The sequence below is a fragment of the Equus asinus genome, chromosome 15, assembly GCF_041296235.1.
Source record: "Equus asinus isolate D_3611 breed Donkey chromosome 15, EquAss-T2T_v2, whole genome shotgun sequence".
NCBI classification, from domain to species: Eukaryota; Metazoa; Chordata; class Mammalia; order Perissodactyla; family Equidae; genus Equus; species Equus asinus.
Genome location: NC_091804.1, coordinates 21,589,458 through 21,611,374, shown reverse-complemented (window position 1 = coordinate 21,611,374; position 21,917 = coordinate 21,589,458). Strand labels below are relative to the sequence as shown.

At 47.8% G+C, this 21,917-nt stretch overlaps 1 protein-coding gene and 1 long non-coding RNA gene across 3 annotated transcripts in view; one reads left to right on the top strand and one right to left on the bottom strand.

Moving 5' to 3' along the window:
• FKBP1A (FKBP prolyl isomerase 1A) overlaps window positions 1–18,683 on the bottom strand; it is a 25,353-nt gene extending 6,670 nt beyond the window's left edge. Inside the window, exons 1-2 of one of the 2 annotated variants that reach the window (XM_044748171.2) lie at window positions 18,471–18,683; window positions 18,331–18,378 (exon numbers count right to left, since the gene is read on the bottom strand). In XM_044748171.2, the coding sequence (XP_044604106.1) occupies window positions 18,331–18,378; window positions 18,471–18,507 (85 nt within the window). In that variant the 5' untranslated portion in view covers window positions 18,508–18,683. The remainder of the gene's footprint in view (window positions 1–18,330; window positions 18,379–18,470) is intronic. The other variant, XM_044748172.2, reaches the window with a different exon arrangement.
• On the top strand, window positions 4–21,917 carry LOC139040311 (uncharacterized). The gene is made up of 3 exons (XR_011494600.1): window positions 4–18,411; window positions 21,356–21,469; window positions 21,600–21,917. It is a non-coding gene; the product is annotated as an uncharacterized lncRNA (long non-coding RNA).

Genomic DNA, 21,917 nt, shown 5'->3' with positions numbered 1-21,917 from the left:
AAAAAGGGCAGTTGTAACATGAGCAACAAGGAGTAATGACACGAGGCAAGTCAGAAGCCAGCAGCAGAAGGCCCATCCCAGACGCCAGCACTCAAGGGCCTGGCAGGGTGTCCGAGGCCCGAGGAGGAACTGCGGCGTCCAGGGAGGATTTCCTGTGTCCCCACTGGGCCTCTAAGGAGCTAGGGGAGTCCCTCCACTCCAGGCTCGTGAACACTCTTCCCTCACTCCAAGCAGGACGCTGATGACCAGAGGCAGGCAGTACCCTACCTTGGTCTGGAAAATGGCGAAGTGCACACACTCCTGGCATGAATTTCCAGCACCCTGTGGATTTCCTCCCAGACTAAGAATCACTGTGAGCTCTTTACACACAGACAATGGCCGAAAGTCACATACAGTGCAAGAAGCAATATTCCTTCCTCAACTCAGCCGTCATCTTTTACAGAAACGTGGGTAGTGTCAGAACTGAACTGCACTGTAGGTTACTTGTTGCGGGAGAATTAGTCATGGCGTTGCGAAGACACTGAAAACCTCTCACCAGCAGACAGCTAACGACTCCAGCTGACCTGCGGGCAGTGCTTCCGCTCCGAGCCAGGGACTGGGCTAGAGCCTCTCCACACATGCACTTGCTCAGTCCTTCCCACAGCACCGTCCCCATTTCACAGATGACGACGTGAGGCAGAGAGAAGAGGAGTAACGTGCTGAAGCAGTAAAGCTAGGCCCTAAATCCCCAAACCATGTTCATTCTACTATTCCAGGTTCCCAGAAGCCAAACCACTATGGCACCCTCCGTGAAGCGGGACTTCCAGAGACGAGATGCCAGAGGGTGAGCGCCACGAGGAAAGAGGAATAGACGCCTGCAACTCCCCACCAAAACAGACCACAGCACTGGCTTCTCTGGAAGCCAGCGTCAGCCAACTGTGAGAGCTGTCACTGACATCCTGAAAACTCACACCAGAATCCCAAAATGGGAGGGACAGCCAGCTGTTGTCACATAATTAACACAAAGCTGATTTTATTGGAGGCTGAGGGTGAGCACCCACCATGGTTCTAAGCATCACTCAGAAGACCCAGCAAAACACAGAATTTTGTTGTGTGTCTATGTTTTAGAGAAGGAGGGAAATCCCAACAAAATCACAACATAAAAAAGTGTCAACGCTTCTAAGTGGGATGGGGAAGCAGGGATCAATTGAGAGCTTTATCACAGCCACCAGACTATCTGTACTTTGACAAAATAGGAAACAGGGAGTGTGGGGGACAGAAACTGCTGTCCTAACAGAGCTGGAGGAGAGACAGACGTCCTGGGGCAGAGGGGTGCTGATACTGCCTGAAGCCTGGGGCTGGGAGCTGCGGACTTAGAGGGAGACAGGAGGATGGAGGCCCACCCCTGCCAAGTCAGTGCAGAGCCAGGACGGGGCAACCCCCCCAAAGTAGCAAGTTGGGGTGTACACGCAGCTCATCTTTTCACCAGAACACAATCACTACCTGATAAAAGAAATGCCAATGGTGGGACTTGAGTAGTTTTCTACAAATGAGTAACTGGGATAGAAGAGGTCTCCACTCTCCACAACACTCACTGGAGACGTTCCCTTCAGCCATTTCAAGCTCTACTTCATACACTGACCCCAACCCAACTGAACTCGGCGTTAAGGGCGAGAGCAGGCAACGAACCTAGAGCTAAGATTCCCAGAATCCCGTCTCTGGCCAGGCAGGGAGCCTTTCCAGCCGCCGGCCTGAGACTGCTTGTTTCAGAAATAAGGAAACCAGCTGGAAGGCTCAGTAACCCAGCCGAGGTCAGGGCGAGGGAGCAGTGGGCCTAGCTCTAGCAAGAGGCTTGAATTAGACCAACGGGGACCAAGCTGCAAAGAAGACTGAAGACCAGAAATAGCCCCTTCCCGGTGGGTGCCCTTCAGAGCAGACCTTGAGGAAAGCCCCAGGGATTCCTGAGCAATCACGGTGGACAAGTCACTAGGTGAGGAAGCCACCCGGGGAAGAGCCAAGGATGGGAGGGTGGTCCCTGGCCCCTGAGCCCTGACTGTCTGCAAAGACTGGCTGAACAAAACCCACAGGGGAAAACCTGCCCAGAGGGGCAGCTGGAACCCAGGCTGAGGCACATTCCAGACCCTTGGGAAATCCAGACCCAGCACTCCCACCTCCTTTTCCAGGTGAAAATCAACTTTCCAGGAAGCAGCCACAGCCTGGCCCAGATGAATTGGAGCCAATCTAAGCCTTCGTCCTATGTCAGGGTTGATGTGGGTAGGGCATATGGGCCAGCACGGGCACTCGGACCCACTGTGAAGTCCTCTGGAATCTTGCAGGAAGGACTTGTCTCACTGGTAAAGAAGAAACGCACTAGGGAAGAAAGCTCCTCTCTTCCATCCCAGCTGAAGACCCTCATGTGAGGATGTGATGTCTGGAGCCATGGTGGCCACCTTGTAACCACGAGAAGGTCAGGAGCACCACAGAGCAGTTGTCCCATTGCTCTGAACCACCCTCCTCGAGACTTGTGTTCTGAGGTGACTAAAAGTCGGCTTTGCCTTAAGTCAGGTTTTCAGTTACTTGCAGCGGAGAGTAACCTGTTATGAGGTGAATCTTTACCTGACATTTACTTAACACACTAGAGCTTACACGGGGTGGGGATCAGTGCCTGTTCCCACGAGCCAGACTGGAGAAAGTCGTGGTTCACCAGGCACTGGGTAAGACACCTCAGAAGAGCTTGCCTCAGTGCAGACTCATGAGCCCTGAACTAAACACTGCTCCAGATCCACCTAATAAGTCAGAAAAGCAAGACGCGGCGCGATCAAACTGCTTCCCAGTGCAAAGCTCAAGGAGATTTACAGGAATAAAAATATCCAGCACCCCAAAAGGTAAAATTCCCAACGTCTAGCAGCAAGAGATCACTAAGCATCACCACGCAGAGAGGCATGAAGACAGGACCCACAATAAGGAGACTAATCAACCAATTGGAACCAACCCAGAACTGACACAGATGTTAGAATTAGTAGAGAAGACAGTAAGATTCAAATTAAACTTCCAGAGATGAAAACCACAATGCCTGAGGTGAAATGTACATTGGGCTGGAACAACTGGATATCCACAAGCAAAAAGTAAAAACCTGAGTCTATGCTTCACATCCTAATCAAACATCATCTCAAAATGGATAGCAAACCTAAACACTAGATCTATAAACTTTCAGAAGAAAACAGAGGGAAAGCATCTTTGTGACGGTGGGTTAGGCAAGATTTCTTAGATATGAGGCCAAAAAGCACAATCCACAAAACGATAAATTGAACTTCATCAAAATTAAAAACTTCTGCACTTTAAAAGAAACTTTAAAGAGAATGAAATGTCAAGCCACAGACTGGGAGAAAATCTTTGCAAAGAATATTATGGTGGGAATTAGGCTGGTGATAAAGGCATATGAGATAATGTTTTTTACGTGATGTATCTGATAATGGACTTGTGTCCAGAATATATAAAGAGCTCTCAAAACTCAACAGTAAGAAAAGAACTGGATTAAAAGAGGGCAAAAGATTTGAATAGATACTTCACTGAAAAAGAAATACAGATGGACAAGCACATGAAAAGATGCTGAACATTACGTCCTTACAAAAATGCAACTTAAAACTACTAGGAGATACGACTACTACCTATCAGAATGAGTACAACTAAAACGTATTCGTGAGGATGTGGAGGAAGTGGAATTCTCATACACCGTTAGTAGAAACATAAAAAGGAACTACCCTAGAAAACAGCTTGGCAGTTTAAGTTAAACATACACCACCCATACGACCCAGCTGTTCTACTCCTGGACATTCATCCAAGAGAAATGACAGTCTATGCCCACACAAAAAGACTTCTATATAAACGTTCATAGCAGACTTACTTGTAATAGCAAAAAACTGGAACAACTCAAACATCTGCCAACTGGGAAATGGATAAACAAGTATACCCATACAATGGAAAACTATTCAGCAATAAAAAGGAATGAACTATTGGGACATGAAACATATTAATCTCGGGGCTGGCCCCGTGGCCGAGTGGTTAAGTTCGCGTGCTCCGCTGCAGGCGGCCCAGTGTTTCGTTGGTTCGAATCCTGGGCGCGGACATGGCACTGCTCATCAGGCCACGCTGAGGCAGCGTCCCACGTGCCACAACTAGAAGGACCCACAACGAAGAATAAACAACTATGTACCGGGGGGTTTTGGGGAGAAAAAGGAAAAAAATAAAATCTTTAAAAACAAAAAACAAACAAAAACACATATTAATCTCAAAATAATTATGCCAAGTGAAAGCAGCCAGACAAAGGAGTACACACTGTATGATTTCATTTATATGCAATCTTAGAAAATGCAAACTCATCTATGTTGACAGAAAAAGTGTATCAGTGATTAGTCGGGCTAGGAAGGGGGAGGTTTCTAAGGGTACAAAGAAACACATCAAAACTAATGAAACTGTACACGCTAAATATGACAGTTTATTGGATGTCGATTATGCCTCTATAAAACTGCTTTTGAAAGAAAGGGAAAAAAAGAGAAAAAAGTGAGATTTACTAAAAGCCTACATGTTTCCCTCCTATACCCAACCTGGCAGCGGATGGCAAGGTGCTTCCTCTGCCTGGGGAAGGAGCAGGCAAAGCAGGCAGCAAGGCAAGACTCAGCAGTTGCTCCCATTTAACTCTGGGCATCTCCATGCCAGGACCTGGAGCCCTTGACCAGTGAAGCCACTTGCCAAGTCAGTGCCATAATTTCCTAGAGAAAGCATGCTCTGCTGAGAGAAGGCAACTGAGGTTACGGTTCAGACATGACAGCTGACACTCTTTAAGCTCCAAAGGCCACTCGTAGCAAAAACCATCACCAGTACAACCTCCTTTCTGCACAACTGACCAATTTCATTTCTAACTACACACAAACCTCTACCTCATGACCCAGAAACTGCCTGGGATAGCTCCGTACTCTTGATTTCAAGAACTACTTCTCGTTTCCTGTCTGAACACAGCTCGAGGTTGCAGACGGCGACCTGGAGGCTCCATGTCCCTGTGGCACTCAGCTCAACTCCACCAGGCACGCAGGAGTACTTTAGGATTTGCTTCACTTGCACGATTTTTAAGAACCAGCACGACAAACACGAGACTTCCACATTCAGACCTCTTCCCTATACAGGAGGAAGAATCTGAGGGGTCATCCCAGAACGGCAGTTTTTACTTTTGGCACCTTTAAATTACTAATCAGTGAGAAAAATGTGAAAATTTTGGGGTCTCCAGTTAAAAGCACAAAACCATGAAAGGTGCGAAAGCTATGGTTGCCTGAGAGACTGTGAAAGCAGCTTCTGGCTGCAAGGCAGCCGATGTCACCTCCGCCTGGGTCTCCTCCCAAACTGTTCAGCTGTTCTTTTGGGGGAAGAACTCAAATCCTTGGAGACGGAGCAGGAGGGCTTAAAATTTTTAAAAAGGGAGTGGGGAAGTCTGGAGTTCCCTCTGCCACGCAGCCTGCTCTTTGCTGCTGCTCATCTGCCTGAGAGCGCTCCTGCTGAGAGGGACCCAGCAGCTGCTGACACAGTGCCTCTGGGCCGTGTCACAGAAGCAGTGGTTAAGACCCACGTCAGGATTTGGAGATTCAAGAGGACCAGTGGTGATTATTTCACTGATAATCCAACAGAAACAGAGCCACTTCCAGTGTGCTCTGCTTCACAGGAAGACAATGTCCACAGACGCTCTGCTAAGGAAGGGAAGACGAGTGGAGAAGGCACCTGCAGAGCTCAGGCTTCAGCACCTGCTGCAGTTAAAGCTCATGACTCAGTGTGGTTTTCAACTGCGGACGAATCTTTGCAGGTGGTTTTCACGGGCAGCATTTAACAGGGTCCAAAATATGGAAAGTTTTAAGATCAAAAAACGAAACGCCCAAACCTAAATCAAATGATAACAACACAACAAAACAGAACACCCTAAATCCTCAACTTCCAAAACAAAATAAAGTTCTTGCCCTTCACAGCTGGGAGAAGGAGAAAGGATTTCTACTTTCAACTCAATAGGGAGCTTCCAAAGTATAAAAAGAACGGTTTTATGGAGGAGGGGGAACCAATTCAAAGTCGCCAGTTTTTCTGCAGATTTGCATTGGAAGCCACTTGAACATTCCCAAATAAACATACTAACCTAGGTACAAACGGGTATAGTGACCTAGGCTTCCCTACTTCCCTTCTTTCTTCTCATCATATACAGAAGCTCTCTCAACCACCTTTTACGTCACTGCCTCGCCACAGACTCTTACAACAAGCACAGCCTGCAAAGCCCCAGCATGGTGAGAGCATCTTCTTGCCCCAGTCTCCAGCTCATCCTCCCTTTCTTTCCCATGTGAGTTTTATGCTCACCAAAGATCAGTTAGCTGTGTTTATTCTCAAATCCATTTATGTGAGCTATACTTACTGAGTACAGATAATAAATAGCATGTAAAATAAATGAAATATGAGTGTGAATAAGTGGTCCTAGCTGACTGCTTGGACAGACTCAATAAAGGCAAGTCACTAAAAAATACTGCTAGTGAATAACTGTGTATGGGTGAGACCAATGCATGTTTGGAGGAAGGAAAATCTTAAAAATCTAGAAAGGTTTGACACTTAGATGACCTCACAAGAGTCCTTGCTCTACTTTAAAAGAAGCCAAAATTAGTTTTTGCAAAAAATTTGATGGGAAACTCCACGAGAAGAGCCACCCTCAAAGAAACACATGGCCCTTTAGTAAATGATTTCTGTTTGGATTTGAAATAAAATGTTTAGAACTACAATGGGTACCAGAGAAATACAAAGATTATAAGACAATACTATGAAAAGCCATACATCAACAAATTGGATAATCTAGAAAAAATCGATAAACTCTTAGGATTATAAAACCTTCCAAAGCTGAGTCAAGACAAAATAGAGAATCTGAATAGACCGATCACTAGTAAGGAGACTGAAACAGTCATCAAAAACTTCCCAGGAAACCAAAGTCCAGGACCAGATGACCACAAAACATTCAAACACTTAACAACTATCCTTCTCAAACTCTTTCCAAAAAACTGAAGAAAAGGGGACACTTCCTAACTCTTTCTACGAGGCCAACATTACCCTGATACCAAAGAGAGAGAAGGACGACACAAAAAAGGAAAATTACAGGCCAATATCACTGACAAACATAGATGCAAAAATCCTCAACTAGATATTAGCAAATCTAATACAACAATATATTGAAAAGATTGTACACCATGATCCAGTGGGATTTATTCCAGGGATGCAAGGATGGTTCAACATCCGCAAATCAATCAATGTTAATACACAACATTAACAAAAGGAAGAATAAAAATCATATGATCGGGGCCAGCCCAGTGGTGTAGTGGTTAAGTTCACGTGCACCACTTCAGCGGCCCAGGTTTCATGGGTTTGGATCCTGGGTGGAGACCACCCATCAAGCTATGCTATGGCGGTGTCCCACTTACAAAATGGAGGAGGACTGGCATAGATGTTAGCTCAGAGACAATCTTCCTCAACAAAAATAAAACAAACAAACAAGTAAAAATCACATGATCATCTCAATAGATGCATAGAAAGCATTGGACAAGACACAGCATCCATTTATGATAAAAATTCTGAACAAAACAGGAATAGAAGGAAAGTACTCAATGCAATAAAGGCCATATATGACAAACCCTCAGCTAACATCATATTCAGTGGTGAAAAACTGAAAGCTATTCCTCTGAGAACAGGAACCAGACAAGGATGCCCACTTCTGCCACTCTTATTTAACATAGCATTGGAAGTCCTAGCCAGAACAATCAGCCAAGAAAAAAAAATAAAAGGGATCCAAATTGGAAAGGAAGAAGTGAAACTGTCACTATTTGCAGATGACATGATTTTATATATAAAAAGCCCTAAAGAACCCACCAAAAAACTATTGTAAATAATAAACAAGTACAGTCAAGTTTCACGGTACAAAATCAACATACAAAAATCAGTGGCATTTCTGTACACTAACAATGAAATAGCAGAAAAAGAAATCAAGAAAACAACCCCATTCACAATTGCAACAAAAAGAGTAAAATGCCTAAGAATAAAATTTAACCAAGAAGGTGAAAGATCTCTACATTGAAAACTATAAAACATTGCAGAAAGAAATGAAAGACACAAAGAAATGGAAATACGCTCCATGCTCATGGACTGAAAGAACTGACCTAGTTAAAATGTCCATATTACCTAAAGCAATCTACAGATTCAATGCAAGCCCTATCAAAGTCCCAACAACATTTTTCACGGAAATAGAACACAGAATCCTAAAATTTATATTCAACAACAAAAGATTCTGAATAGCCAAAGGAATCCTGAGGAAAAAGAACAAACCTGGAGGTATCATGCCCCAATTTAAAATATACTACAAAGCTATAGCGATCAAAACAGCATGATACTGGCAGAAAAAGAGAGACACAGATCAATGGAAGACAAATGTGAGCCCAGAAATAAAGCTACACGTCTAAGGACAGCTAATTTTTGACAAAGGAGCCAAGAACATACACTGGAGAAAGGGAAATCTCTTCAATAAATGGTGTTGGGAAAACTGGACAATGACATGCAAAGGAATGAGAATAGACCTTTATCTTACACTATATACAAAATCAACTCAAAATGGATTAAAGATTTGAATGTAAGTCCTGAAACCATAACCAGATAGACAGATGGCCAACAGGCACATAAAAGATGTTAACATCACTAATTATTATGGAAAAGCAAATACAATGAGGTATCACCTCATAGCCATCAGAATGGCTATTATTAAATAGACAGGAAATAAGTGTTGGAGAGGATGTGGAGAAAAGGGAATCCTCAGACACTGCTGGTGGGAGTGCAAACCGGCACAGCCACTGTGGAAAACAGTATGGAGATTCCTCAAAAACTTAAAAATAGAACTACCATGATCCAGCTATTCCACGTATGGGTATTTATCCAAAGAACATGAGAACACCAATTGGAAAAAAGATCTATGCACCCCTATGTTCACTGCAGCATTACTCACAACAGCCAAGACTTGGAAACAACCTAAGTGCCCATCAACAGATGAATGGATAAAGAAGATGTGGTATATACAATAATGGAATATTACGCAGCCATAAGAAAGATGAAATCTTGCCATCTGCAACAACATGGAGGGTATTATGCTAAGCAAAATAAGTCAGAGGGAAAAAGCCAAGTACCATATGATTTCACTCATGTGGAAGACAGGGAAACAACACACACACACATACAGAGAATAGACTGGTGGTTACCAGGGGGGAAGGAAGCTGGGGGGAAGGCAAAAGGGCAAAGGGGTGCAAGTGTACAGTGACAGATGGCAGCTAGACTTTTGGTGGTGAACACCATGTAGTCTATATAGAAGCCGAAATAAAACGATGCACAACCAAAATTTATACAATGTTATAAGCCCACGTTACCTCAATAAAAAAAATTAATTAAAAAAGAAGGTAGGGGCCAGCCCCGTGGTCGAGTGGTTAAGTTCACACGCTCCGCTGTGGCAGCCCAGGGTTTCACCAGTTCGGATCCTGGGCGCGGACATGGCACCGCTCATCAGGCCATGCTGAGGTGGTGTCCTACATGCCACAACTAGAAGGACCTACAACTAAAAATATGTAACTATGTAGTGGGGGGAACTTGGGGAGAAAAAGCAGAAAGGAAAAAAAAGGTTAGAGAAGCCCTGTCACTTTTATGACTGACACATCAACTACCCAGTTGTTCCAATCATGATGGGTGAAAAGGGATTCTCCACTGAGCCGGGTGAACGGCATTAAGCTCAAAGCTTACGTCTCTGCCCCGTTTCTGGGCCTCTGTGGTTGCATTCCCAGGACAACCTTCCCGACTCGGCGATCTGAGAACCCCAGGTGCATGGCGGGATCAAAGGTCGAGCACCTGTGCAAAGAGGGCACCACCTTCTTCTCCTCAGCACACAGGTGAGAGCAGGACTACCTTCCATCTCTCGTCTAGAAATGCTTCCAACCTTTGCTAAGCCCCTGTAGTCTACGACCAACAGTGTTTACAAAGGCGGGCTCACGGTGGGAAAAACAGGCAGGACCCCAGGACTCAGACCAGAATGCACGTCCTTGTGGGCACGCCTTTCTATTTTCTATTTCATCACATAAATACGAGGACTGCTACATTATGTCTCAAACGGGCGGGGGGCGGGGGGAGATGCACACAAGGCAACACAATGGCTATCTAGAAATGGCAGAAATGTGCATGATCGTTACCTTTCTCTTCTCTGTTTTCCAGAAAACAGAAGTGGGAAGCTACAGGTCGAGGGCACAGCGGTTAGAGGCATGAGTTCTGGAGCTGGGCCCCAGATTATTACAGTGATTCCCTCCCTGCTCTCTCCGCATCGGCCCTTGCTCTCCTACAATCCAAACTTGCCACGGCAGCCAGAGGGACGTTCTCTTAAAATACAAGTCAGACCCTATTACTCCTCTGCTCAAAACCCTCCCGTGGCTCCCCACCTCACTCAGAAGAGAAGCCAAAGCCCTTAAGTCCTGAAAAGTCAAGGCCCTGTAAGAGCTGCCACCCCACGCCACCATCTCTCTGACTTCATCTCTGATTACTCTCACACTTCTCCACTCCGAGAACATTGCTTCCTTATGTTCTGTGTACACACCAAGGATACTTCCACCCCAGGGCCTTTGCCCTCACTGTTCCCTCTGCCTAAAATGCCCTTAGCCAGGCAGTCACATGGATTATTCCCTCACCTCCTTCAGGTCTTTATTCAAATATCGCTTTCACATTGAGGCCTTCACTGGTCTAAAATCTCAACCCTCTCCTGTCCCCTCCTTAGCACTTACTGACTAACGTACAACATATTTTTACTTATTAATCATTATTTGTTACCTGTCTTTCCCAGTGTAAGATCTCCAAGGGCAGGGACTGTGTCTTCTTCGCTCCTGTATTCTGTATTCTTGCTACCCAGAACAGTGCCTTGCACATAATACATGGTAAGTACTTGTAGAAAAATTAACGGCACCTTTCCCCTTCCAGACCTTTGCACACACTTGGCAAGCCCCTTCCTTGTGCCTGAGCCAGCCACACACATCAAAGACCGTGGCCCCAGGTGCAGGGTGCTCAAGGCACTTCCCCTGTAATGGACCACTCCCTGCAAGGCAAGCACCTCGCAGGCAAGGCGGGGCTTTCCCCAGCTCCTAACACATCTGTTCAATGAGTGAGGGAAAGGTTTGGTGTGTTGATCTGTGTGTGCAGTAGGTGTGACCGGAAGGCGTGGTCACAATTTTACTAATCCACAGGGATTGAACAAAGTCCGAGATGTTGTGAATATGTTCTGTCTTACTCTAACCTAAAGGAAATAGAAATATTATACCCATCATAACAAGAATGTGGGCTTTCCCCACTCCAGCGAGTCTAATGCAGGTCCTAACTGCCTGCGCACTCCGTCACTGAGGACCTACTCCATGCCAGGTACCAAGGGGGCGAGACCACCACCAGTGAACACCACCAGTGGGGGCCTGGCCTCCTGGAACTTGCAGTCTGCCAGGTAAAGAGCAGATGTAAGACACACAGCCCAGACTCAAGAGGAAATGGGCGGGTGCCTTGTTGGAGAGTTGGAGGCGTGTGTGCATAGGCAAAAACCACTGTAGCCAAGGACCTGTGGAGACCCACTAACGGGTGTCATTTAAACTGTGACAGAGCCTGCTTTGTGGTGGCACCTAAGCATAGGGCAGAGCCCTTCATACAGGGAAAGGTTGGTGTGTCTGAGGAACCCAACGCAGGCCAGGGTGGTCTGAGCTCCGGGCAGGGGAAGAGTAAAATAAAGGCGGTGAGAGAGACAGCAGCATCCAGGAGCTGATTATTTCTCCCTCTCCCTCCTGTTCCTCCTCCTACTTTTTGCACTGCTGGAGCTAACCTGGCCAAAATTAAAGGGGGCTGGGGGAAGGAATGCAAGGACTCAGGTGAGTTCCCCAGTAGGTAACAAAACAGGCAAGAGAAAAAACAAATAAAAATAAGCAAACTCCACTGTGAGCGCCAAAGGGAGAGGCGGATAGTACACATCTAAGTTATCCATAATACCCTTGGCCTTTTCCACGGGAAACAGCAGCTGACAATACTATTTTTAGAGAAAATCCCAAGGCAGATAAATGACCCCCAGTTTACAGATATAATGAACCGATTAGCACTTGACAAAAATCAGTTTTCAATCACCAAAAATGTTCAAGTTAAAAAGCCTATGGGGGGGCCAGCCCTGGTGGCCTAGTGGTTAAGTTTGGTGCTTTGGCGGCCTGGGTTCGGTTCCCAGGCGTGGACCTACAGTGCTCTGTTAGCAGACATGATGTGCTGGCAGCCTACATACTAAAAAACAGAGGAAGAGTGACACAGGTGTTAGCTCAGGGAAAATCTTCCTCAGGGAAAAAAAAAAAAGCCTATAGGTAAATGAGTGAATTTTATTGTACATAAATTATATTTAACAAAGCTGTTAATGAAAAAAAAAGTCACTGAGATCCACTGAAAGGAACCAGAGCTCTTTGAAGACATGACTGAGACCAGGACCAGAGCAGTGAAATCAAGGAAGTGATTAAGGAACAGTGGAACGAGCTTGAAGGGGCTCTTACGGGCTGAATTTGGGACAATATGAGTAGCAAAAAGAATAATGAATGTCAAAGATTTTAAGGCTCTGAGTTCACAGTATACTAAAAAACGGGGAAAAAGTCACTTGCCACCACTGGGGATGACTATAAAACCAATTCCTCACTTTAAAAATTGGTGATTAAAGGGAAAGAATTAAGTTTTACCCTATTTTATAGAGGAATGGCAGCTAATAAATGTAGAAGGTATGAAAGAATTTTTAAATCGCCACTTTGCAAATGCCAGTGAGATCCTTTCTTCAGGCGATAACTATCACTAGCTGTAAATCCCGACAGGCGAAGGGCTGACGAGGAGCAGGCCTCTGAGCACGTCCAAGGGCTCCACAGACAGCCTGCCGGCTGCACAGGAAACGCACCTTCACGAGACCAAACTGAGCATCACAAACAGCGATGTTCCCCTCGGCGTGCCGAGTATGAAGCACACAGCATCACGTATGAAGTCTGCTCGCTAAAAGGTTTCACCAGAAACTATTCAGACATTTAAAACTCAACTTCCAGTTTACAGGAAATCCAGGCAGTGGAAGGAGTTAAGATAACACCGGGAGAAAACAATGAGACAGACATGGGGTATTCTGTAAGATAACCAGCCTGCTCTCTTTGAAAAACCAGGGTTGGTAAGAAAAAAATCAGCGTGAGACTGACAATATCCGACTGCAGTGAGTGAACCTCAACTGAATTCTGGTTTTAAAAAAACAGACTTAAAAAACACTTTGGGGGCCGGCCCCGCAGCTGAGTGGTTATGGTCACGCACTTCGCCTCGGTGGCCCAGGTTTCTTGGGTTCGGATCCTGGGTGCGGACACGTTGAGGGCGCATCCCACATGCCACAACTAGAGGGACCCACAACTAAAAAATACAACTATATACTGGGGGAATTTGGGGAGAAAAAAGTAGGAAAAAAAAAGATTGGCAACAGTTGTTAGCTCAGGTGCCAATCTTTAAAAAAAAGAAAAAAACACTTTGAGGACAACTGAGGTAGTTTCAACATGAATTTGGTTTTAGATGCTACGGAATCATTTTAAATTTTTTTGGATGTGACCAGTAGGAGGATAAGGAGAACATTCTCATTCTTTGAGCATGCTCAAGCATTCAGAGGTAAAGGGTCACGAGGTCTGCAATTTAAATGGCTCAGCAAAAAAATAGGTGATAGCTCCATACACGTATTCTGTAAGTAGACAAAAATGGCATACACGACAAAATGTCAGCCATCATGGAATCTACGTGGTGGGCACACAGGTATTTATCATTCTACCAATCCTAAATTGCACGTAAGTTTGGGGCCGGAGTGCTGAGACCAGGACTCTGTCTTTCTCCCACTTTAGACATCACAGGGGGTGCTGGCAGGACCAAGGACCAGGGGGCATACGTCACTCAGTGCCTGGGACACACGGAGCCTTAATGACACAATAATGGCATCACTGTCGCTGCCTCTCCCAAAACGCACTCACCCCCAGCTCTAACACTCCAGCAGGTCCTCACAGGAGGCGCTGTTACTGGCATTTTACAGATGGCATGTGGAAGCTGAGAAAAGTGGTACAATTTGCCCAAGCTCTCACAACATGTTAAACGGCAGAGGCAAGATCTGAACCCAGTCAAGGACCTACATCGTCTTTGGGGATCACTGTCCACCTGGCACCACCTCTTCCCACCTGCCCAGGCTGGCACTCTACACATCCAGGATATAACCTGGGCCCCATTGCTGCCCTTGCCCCCAACAGTTCAATGTCCACACAGCAGCCGGAAGGTGGGGGGGGGGGGGGTCCTGTTAAAATCCAAGCCAGCTCATGACCTTTTAATGGCTTCTACCTCACTCAGAGAGAAAGTCTCATAACAACCTACAGGGCTCCACCACCACCTCATCTCGCACCACCTCCCCCCTCACACAACCCATTCCAGCCGCACAGGCGCTCCTGCTCCTCTGACACACCAAGCACGCCCCAGCCTCGGGGTCTGCACCACTCTTCCCTCTGCCTAGACAGCCACACTGCTCCAACTTCCTTTGGGTGATATTAAAATGTCATTTTGTCAGAGGCCTCTTCCAACCACCCTCACTTAGCGCAGCAAACTCCCTCCCCACGCCCTCCCGCTCTAACCCCCCACAGCGCTCCTCAGCACCCGGCGGCGTGTCACACCTTCGCGCTATTAGTCTCATCCACTACATCAGTCTTTGTTTAGTTCACTGACCATGTCCCTAGTGCGTGGCTTGCTGCTGCTCAGTGAACATCTGCTGCAGGTAGGCAAGGGTCCTGCTGCAGCCCTGCCCACAGTTACAGCCTCTCCACCTGAAGATGGCACGAGGGCCCCTCCAAGGAGTCTGCTGGTGGTGAGCCTTCCTCCAGACATCAGATCATTGGCCAAGAAACACCCAGCAGGGAAATGAGTGCAATAAAGCAGAGAAGGGAGGCTCCAGAGAAGCAGGGGGCGGAGAGGGGGTTGCAGGAAGGTGGCCACACCTGCCCTGGGAGCCTCAGCATCCCTCCAAGTGGGCCTTCGAAGGAGACGTGGCTGGGGGACCCTTGGTTTTTCTCAGAAGCCAGACTACTGGCAACTTAAACCCGACCTCAAGGACAAGATGTCAACTGGCTTTTAAGAGGATAAAAAAAGAATTCCTTCAATCCACTTGAGGCTGCCCTGACAATGGCAGGCACATGGCCTGCTGCTGTGAGTAAAAGCAACATAAGCCTAGCTGTGTGTCAGGACAAGCTCAACAATAAAGATGACCAAACTACCGGAGGCAAGGAGGGAGCTATGAGAAGCCACTTGATCCTCAAGGCACATACTTGGCAGGTTACCTTTCCACCTCCTCCCTCCCACTTCAACGCCTGTCATGCTACTAGGAGGTGCCTGGCTGGTGACAGCAAAGTTTTCATTTTCCCTTCTGGCATCACAAAAATGTGACACAGCCTTTCTGAGGCCATGCTCATGCTGTGCTCTGCTAGAGGCCACCGAAGGCACCAGAGGGAGCCTTGAGAGTGGCATCAAGGCTACTAGTGGCAGCTACTGGCAGCATTTAAAACGCCCACATGGTAAAAGTCTGTGCTATGCAAATCTCCAGTGGCTGAGAGGGGATTTTGGCTACCTTACTCCCACTGCCCCTAAATCAGCAGTAGTGGGCAGCTGGCCAGAGGGGACTGCATCAGGAGTGTTCTGACCCAAACCTGAGTCAATCAGAGTCTCTCTTCTAGGAACTGTAATCATTGGAGTCACAAAGCCAAGCAATCTGAGCTAGATAGTCAAAAGGAGACAGAGAAACTGGGCACGGGGGTGGGAGGAGGGGTCAGCACTGGGGACTCCCACCATCCACCACTTGGGAGAGGCAGAAAAGGAGAAATCTGTAACAAGAGACTACTGAGGCAGCCAGGTAGAGAGAAACAGAGATGAAAAGTAGGGGCATCATGAGAACTTCTCCCTTCTTGAGGCCCAGTGGGGCTCCTGCCTTGGAAGACCCTTAAATCTTTATCATTATTCTCCCCCCGCCACATCATGTTGCCTCAAGATGGATTCTGTTCCCAGGGGTGTAAAAGCCTTAACCGCTACAGATGAAATCTCAAAGCACCTACCTATTCCTCTCACGCCCCCACAGGTTTCAAACAGGTTCTTCCTGGGAGGCTGGTGGCAAAGGCCCGCAGGAACAAAGCCGCCCGCCCAAGAACAGCCTATTCTGTGAGCATGAGGCAAAGCTGGCTCCTCACTAAGGCGTCTTTGTAGGGCTTATCAAAAATGAAATAAAAAAGCAAGCTTTTGTCCCAAGGCACGCCAGGGTCCTGCTGCTGTTCTGGGCACGTGTGGGTGGGTGCCACCCTCAAAGAAAACACAGACTTGGAGAAGAGGCACCAGGAGCCCTGATGATGTTCTGGGTCCCACGACCATCTGTTCTCTTAGAAAGAGGCTCCAGACATGCTGTGTGGGGACATTTCACCAAGAGGCACAGTGAAATGTGGTACTGCCTACATGCTGGTGTCCAGTCCTGCCATGAGCCCTAGGAAGTGGCTAAGCCAAGGACGAGGGGTACAGCCTTGGGAGTGGGACAGATGTAGTCAATTATCCTGGTGTGGACAAATTGCGGGGGAGAGGGGGCAGAAGTCACCTCATCACCTCTGAGGCCCAGTCTGTGTCTCAGTTGCTGTGGGAACTAACAAACTGCTCGCTCACCCCAGCGCTGTAACAGGCAATGGTTACTCTTCTCACCTCACTGATCAAAAAACAACCAGAGTGACCAGCTTTCCTCCACGAGACCTCCTAGACTCAGGTGCTGACCATGGCCTACAAAGACAGCCATTTAAAACGCCAAAACCGCTTTCCAGTTTTGTTCACAGGCATGAGACTGTTCCCCACAAAGAAGGGTTTCAACACCTCCTCCTTTGGTGGCCTTTTAAAAGGTTCAGCCCTTAACCCCCTCCATCCCCTGCCCTCATTCCTTCCCATGGAGAAGGGCCAGAGAAACAACACAGCCGGAGAAATAAAAGGGAGAGGGGATGTTAGCTGCTGTTTTTTTCCTTCCCAATGAAAGTCATTTCCCTCAATAGAGAGCTCCCCCCACGATCAGGGAGAGAAGGGTAGAGCCAGTCCCTGAGCAGCAGGGTCAGAACTGCCTACAGCCTACTACCCAGGAGAGGAGGAGGAGGAGGAAAAGGGAGGGAAGGAGAAGAAACAGAGGAAGGAGGAGGAGGAACAGAGGAAAGGGTGGGAAGGAGGAGAAAGGGGAAGGGGGGGAGGGGAAGGGAAGGTTATTCACATCAACAACTGCGCTGCAGCAACCCCCCCCCACCCAGCCACGGAATCTCCGCCTGCTCAGCCTCCCCCCTCCTCCCCAATACAACCCAGGAGGACCTTGTAAGGGCATGGAGTAAAAGATGGTCCCAAGGCACATGACTCTGAGGTCTGCATTCTGGCTGAGGGTCTGCAATTTCCTTTGGCTTACATTACTGTTTCTTACCCTAACTGGGCTTCAGCCTCCTTATCTTCAAAATGGGGAGGAGAAAAGCCTCTACTCCTAGAACCCGAGGAGGGGTGGGGGCTAAATTACATGTTCTGTCAGCCTGGGCCATCACTGCCACTGAGGCTTGGATTTCTAAGTGGCTCAAAAGTAAGAAGAGGAAAGCGACCGCGCAGATCTCGTTCCTCCGAGGCCAGGCTGAGCCAAAGCAAAGACTTAGTTAGCGGGACGTTTCCCCACCCGCAGCGGAGGGCAAATCCTCAGTCCCCCGATGGGAAGAGGCAGCTCCGCAGACTGGGAGTTACCTCGCCCGTCTCATCGCCATCCAGACAGGGCCGGAAGCGGGGTAGGGTGTCAACCGGGACACAGAAGCGGTGCAAATCCTTTCTGATGGTCCCTGGCCAGGGCTCTGCCCATTCCTGAGCGTGTGACCTTGGGCAAGGGACTTCGCCTCCCCAAGCCTCAGTTTCCCCGTCTGCGCAGTGGGCATAAGGGCAGCATTCGAGGCACGAAACTGCTTTAGAAGCGCGAGATAACGCCCGGCCCGCAGTCGGCGCTCACAAGTGCCGGCTCAGACCGTCCCGGGCTCGGCAGGCCCGAGGCTGCCCCTCGGGGGCGCTGCCACCGCCCAGGCCTCGGCCTCGGGCCACGCGGGCCCCGTCGTCGCCACGCCCCGGGCCTCTGCCCCCAGGCCTCGGGGCGGCCACAGGCGGGCCGGGCCCCCCCTCCGTGGGCCCGCGACTCACCCGTGTAGTGCACCACGCAGGTCTGGCCGCGCTTCGGGAAGGTGCGCCCTGGGGAGACAGACAGACAACCAGACGGGCGCGGTGAGCGGATGCGCGCGGCGGCTGGGGGCTCCCGGGGGCCGCCGGGGGCGCCTACTCACCGTCTCCGGGGGAGATGGTCTCCACCTGCACTCCCATGGCTGCGGCGGCAGGCGCGGGGCGGGCGGCGCGGAGGGCGGCGTGGACCCCGAACCGACCTGGCTGCGACTCCGCGGCTCTGCCTCGTCCCTCCGCGCGACGCCTGCGCACGCGCGCGCCCCCGCACGCCCCGCCCTGCGTGCGCGCTCCACGCGGCGCGCGCGCCCCCGAAGCCCGGGCCGCGGGGCAGGGGCACCGGAAGCCGGGAAGCCCCGAGGCCTCCGGATGCAGCCTTTTGAGCGGCCGTCGGCTCCCCCAACCCTTCCTGTCGCTGTGCTTCCAGCCTGGCGGGCAGCTCCTTAGCCGAGTTTCCGCAGCTGGGAAAGGGGAGTAAGCACGGGGGGTCCGCCAGTTTCTGACTCCGTGACTTTGAGCCGGTTCACATGGCTAAGTGCACGGTTAGCCTGCAAAGGATGGGTGTGGGAGGTCAGCGCAAAAGTGCTTTCATGTTAGATAAATTCATGTCGATAAATAGTTGGAGATTCTGAGTTCCGCTTTTCTGCGCTGGAGGAGGAGCCAGAATTTACACTCACCTGCGTGATCCTGTCCTCTCCGGTCGGGATTCATTCATTCATTCATAGCTTACATACGTACATTCTTATTGAGCACCTACTGTGTGCCATGCACTGTGCTAGGTGCTGGGGAAACAGCAGTGAAGGAGACACTCAGTCCCTTCCATCACAGAACTTAGAGCCTGGTGAGGGAGAGACCACCAAATAACCACACAGATAAATGTAAAGTTTCACATCTACAAGTACTGCGAGAGAGTGACACATGGCGTTATGCTATGAGAGACATACAACAGAGCTGCCTGACTTAGCCTGGAGTGTGGTGAAATGCTTCCCTGCGGTAGCCAGGCTTAGCCAAGGTCTGAAGGAGTTGACCAGCTGTGTGTGTGTTGGGATGGGAGAGGCAGACGGAACAGTCAGAGGCATTGTGACCTGAAAGAGCGGTGACACAGTCTACGGCCTGAGGGAGGCAGGTGGAGTAATCCTTCTCTGTGTCTCCCTCCGTGTGCTCCTGAGGTGTCTCAAACATGACCTCCAAGTTCTTTGACACTCTTTCCATCATCAATGTCCCCTTCCTCAGAATCTCAGGGAGTTTGTGACTGCTTCGGCAATTTTCATTGTTATTTAGGATACAGGCTGTAACAGAAACCAAATTAACAGTGGCTGAAATGAGGCAGAAGTTGCTGTCTTTCATAACACTCCAGGGGCGGGTGCGGCAGCTCGGCTTCATAGGCTGTCCCGGGATGCATGCTCCTTCTCCTGTGCCTCCCCATCCTTAGGGTACTGCCCTCTTATGCATGGTCCAACCTGGCTCTCCAACATGTTGGCTTTCCAACCAGTGGAAAGGGGGAACATGAGGACATATCCCCCTTCCTTTAAGTGCACCACCTAGAAGTTGCATACATCTCTTCCCCTCACACCTCATTGGCTACAACCGATTGTATGGCCAAAGCATGGGAGGCTGGGAAATATAGTCTTCATTCTGGGTGGCCATGTGCCCAACTAAAAATAGGGATTCTGTGCCTATAGAAGAAGGGAAGAATGGATATTAAGAGACAGAATTTAAAAAGGAGAGCCCAGCAGTTGCCAGGACTCTACTCCCCACCACCACCACCACCTAGAGAAAGTCAGACTGCAGAGAGTTCCTGGGTCCAGTTTTCCCTGAAGCCCAGCAGCGTGTGGCTTCCCTCACTTTCATTCTGTGATCTCTTGGTTCTCTTCATGGCTCTGGATTGGGCACCTGTTAAAAATATAGAGCTGCCTTTGAGACGGTGTCCGTCCCAATCCACAGATATAGGACTTTGTTTACCTTTTCCTCTGGGGATTCTCCAAGAACCTCATGTTTGCACAGCCTTTTCTTCACTGCTTTGAGGAAAGGAAAGAAAATGTATGGCTACCATTTCAGCCTCCAGCGGTGCTATGCAGGCCTGAGGTAGGTCTGATGCGTGCTGTGCATCGACACAAGGGACACATTAAATGTTTGTAAGATTTTTTAAATAAGTAGGAGAGTTCCTTTCCAAGTGGGTTTTGATTCTATGTTCATTTCCAGCCTAGTTATTAATTATGATTTTTTCTTAGAGACTTGATTTATTATTTTAAGCCTAGTTATTAATAAAAACGTTAAGTAGTCAAATCTTTTAAAATCACGCTTTAGCAACTTGAAGAACTTAAAATAGAAATAGTGAGTGACTCTAAGAGGTGGGACTGGGGAAAAGGAAAGGAGATTCTGACTTTTTATATAATATTCTGAGCTGACAGAATTTGTTTTTACTCTCTGAGTGTATTACTTTTGTGATTTATAAAGGAGACAGAGTAGTTTGAATCTCAAGGTGTAAGCATGTCTGATGACAGGGGAAGTGATCCCTTCCTAGCAGCTCTGAAATCTGAAAAATGGGGCTAAGCTTTCTTTGGGTTTATCTGTTTGTGGTTCATTCAGGTTCTTCAACATGTAGGTTCATGTCTTTAACCAAATATGGGAAGTTTTCAGCCATTATTTCTTCATATATTTTTTTCTGCACCACTCTATTTCTCCTGTTCTTCTCAGATTCTTATGACACAAACATTAGCGCTTTTGAAATTGTCCCACAGGTCCCTGAAGTTCTGGTCATTTTTCCCCCAATCTTTTTTCTCTCTGTTGTTCAGATTGGATAATATCTAATTTTCTCTCTTCAAGATCACTGATTTGTTTCTCTGCCATCTCCATTCTGCTATGTACTCATCCAAGGAGTTTTACAATTTTGGGTTATTTTATTTTTCAGTTCTAAGATTTCCATTTTGTTCTGTATGTGTTCTATTTATTTGCTTACACTTTCTAACTTTCCATGTTTCTATGTTTCTAGGTGATTTGCCCTTACTTGTTGAAGCATTTTTATAGTAGCTGCTTTAAAGACTGTAAGATAATTCCAACAGCCGTGTCATCTCAGCATTGGCATCTATTGATTTTCTTTTCCTATGTGAGTTGAGATTTTCATGTTTCTTCATATGTCAAGTAATTTTGGAATATATCCAGACATTTTGAGTCTCATGTTATAATCCCCAGGGTCTTTTCAAAATCCTGTAGAGAATGTTGTTATTTTGTTTTAGCAGGTAATTCACCAGACTGGGCTCAGGCTGTGAGTTCCAACCAACCTTCTATGGATTGTGATTCCAGTGACATTTCTATTTTCAAAGCCTTTCCAATGCCTTGTGGATCTGTCCTGTGTGTGCACCAATCAGTGCTCTGTCTGAACCTGGGTGGTAGTCTATCCTGTAGTAAATTCTCAAAGTCTCTGTGAGCTGTTTAGTGTTCACACATGCCGAAAGGGGGAGGAGCCCAGAAGTTCATTAACAACTTTATTAGGTTGCTTTCCCTCTCTGTGATCGCCTCAATAAAGTTTTGTTCACTGGGACTCCTCTTTTTGG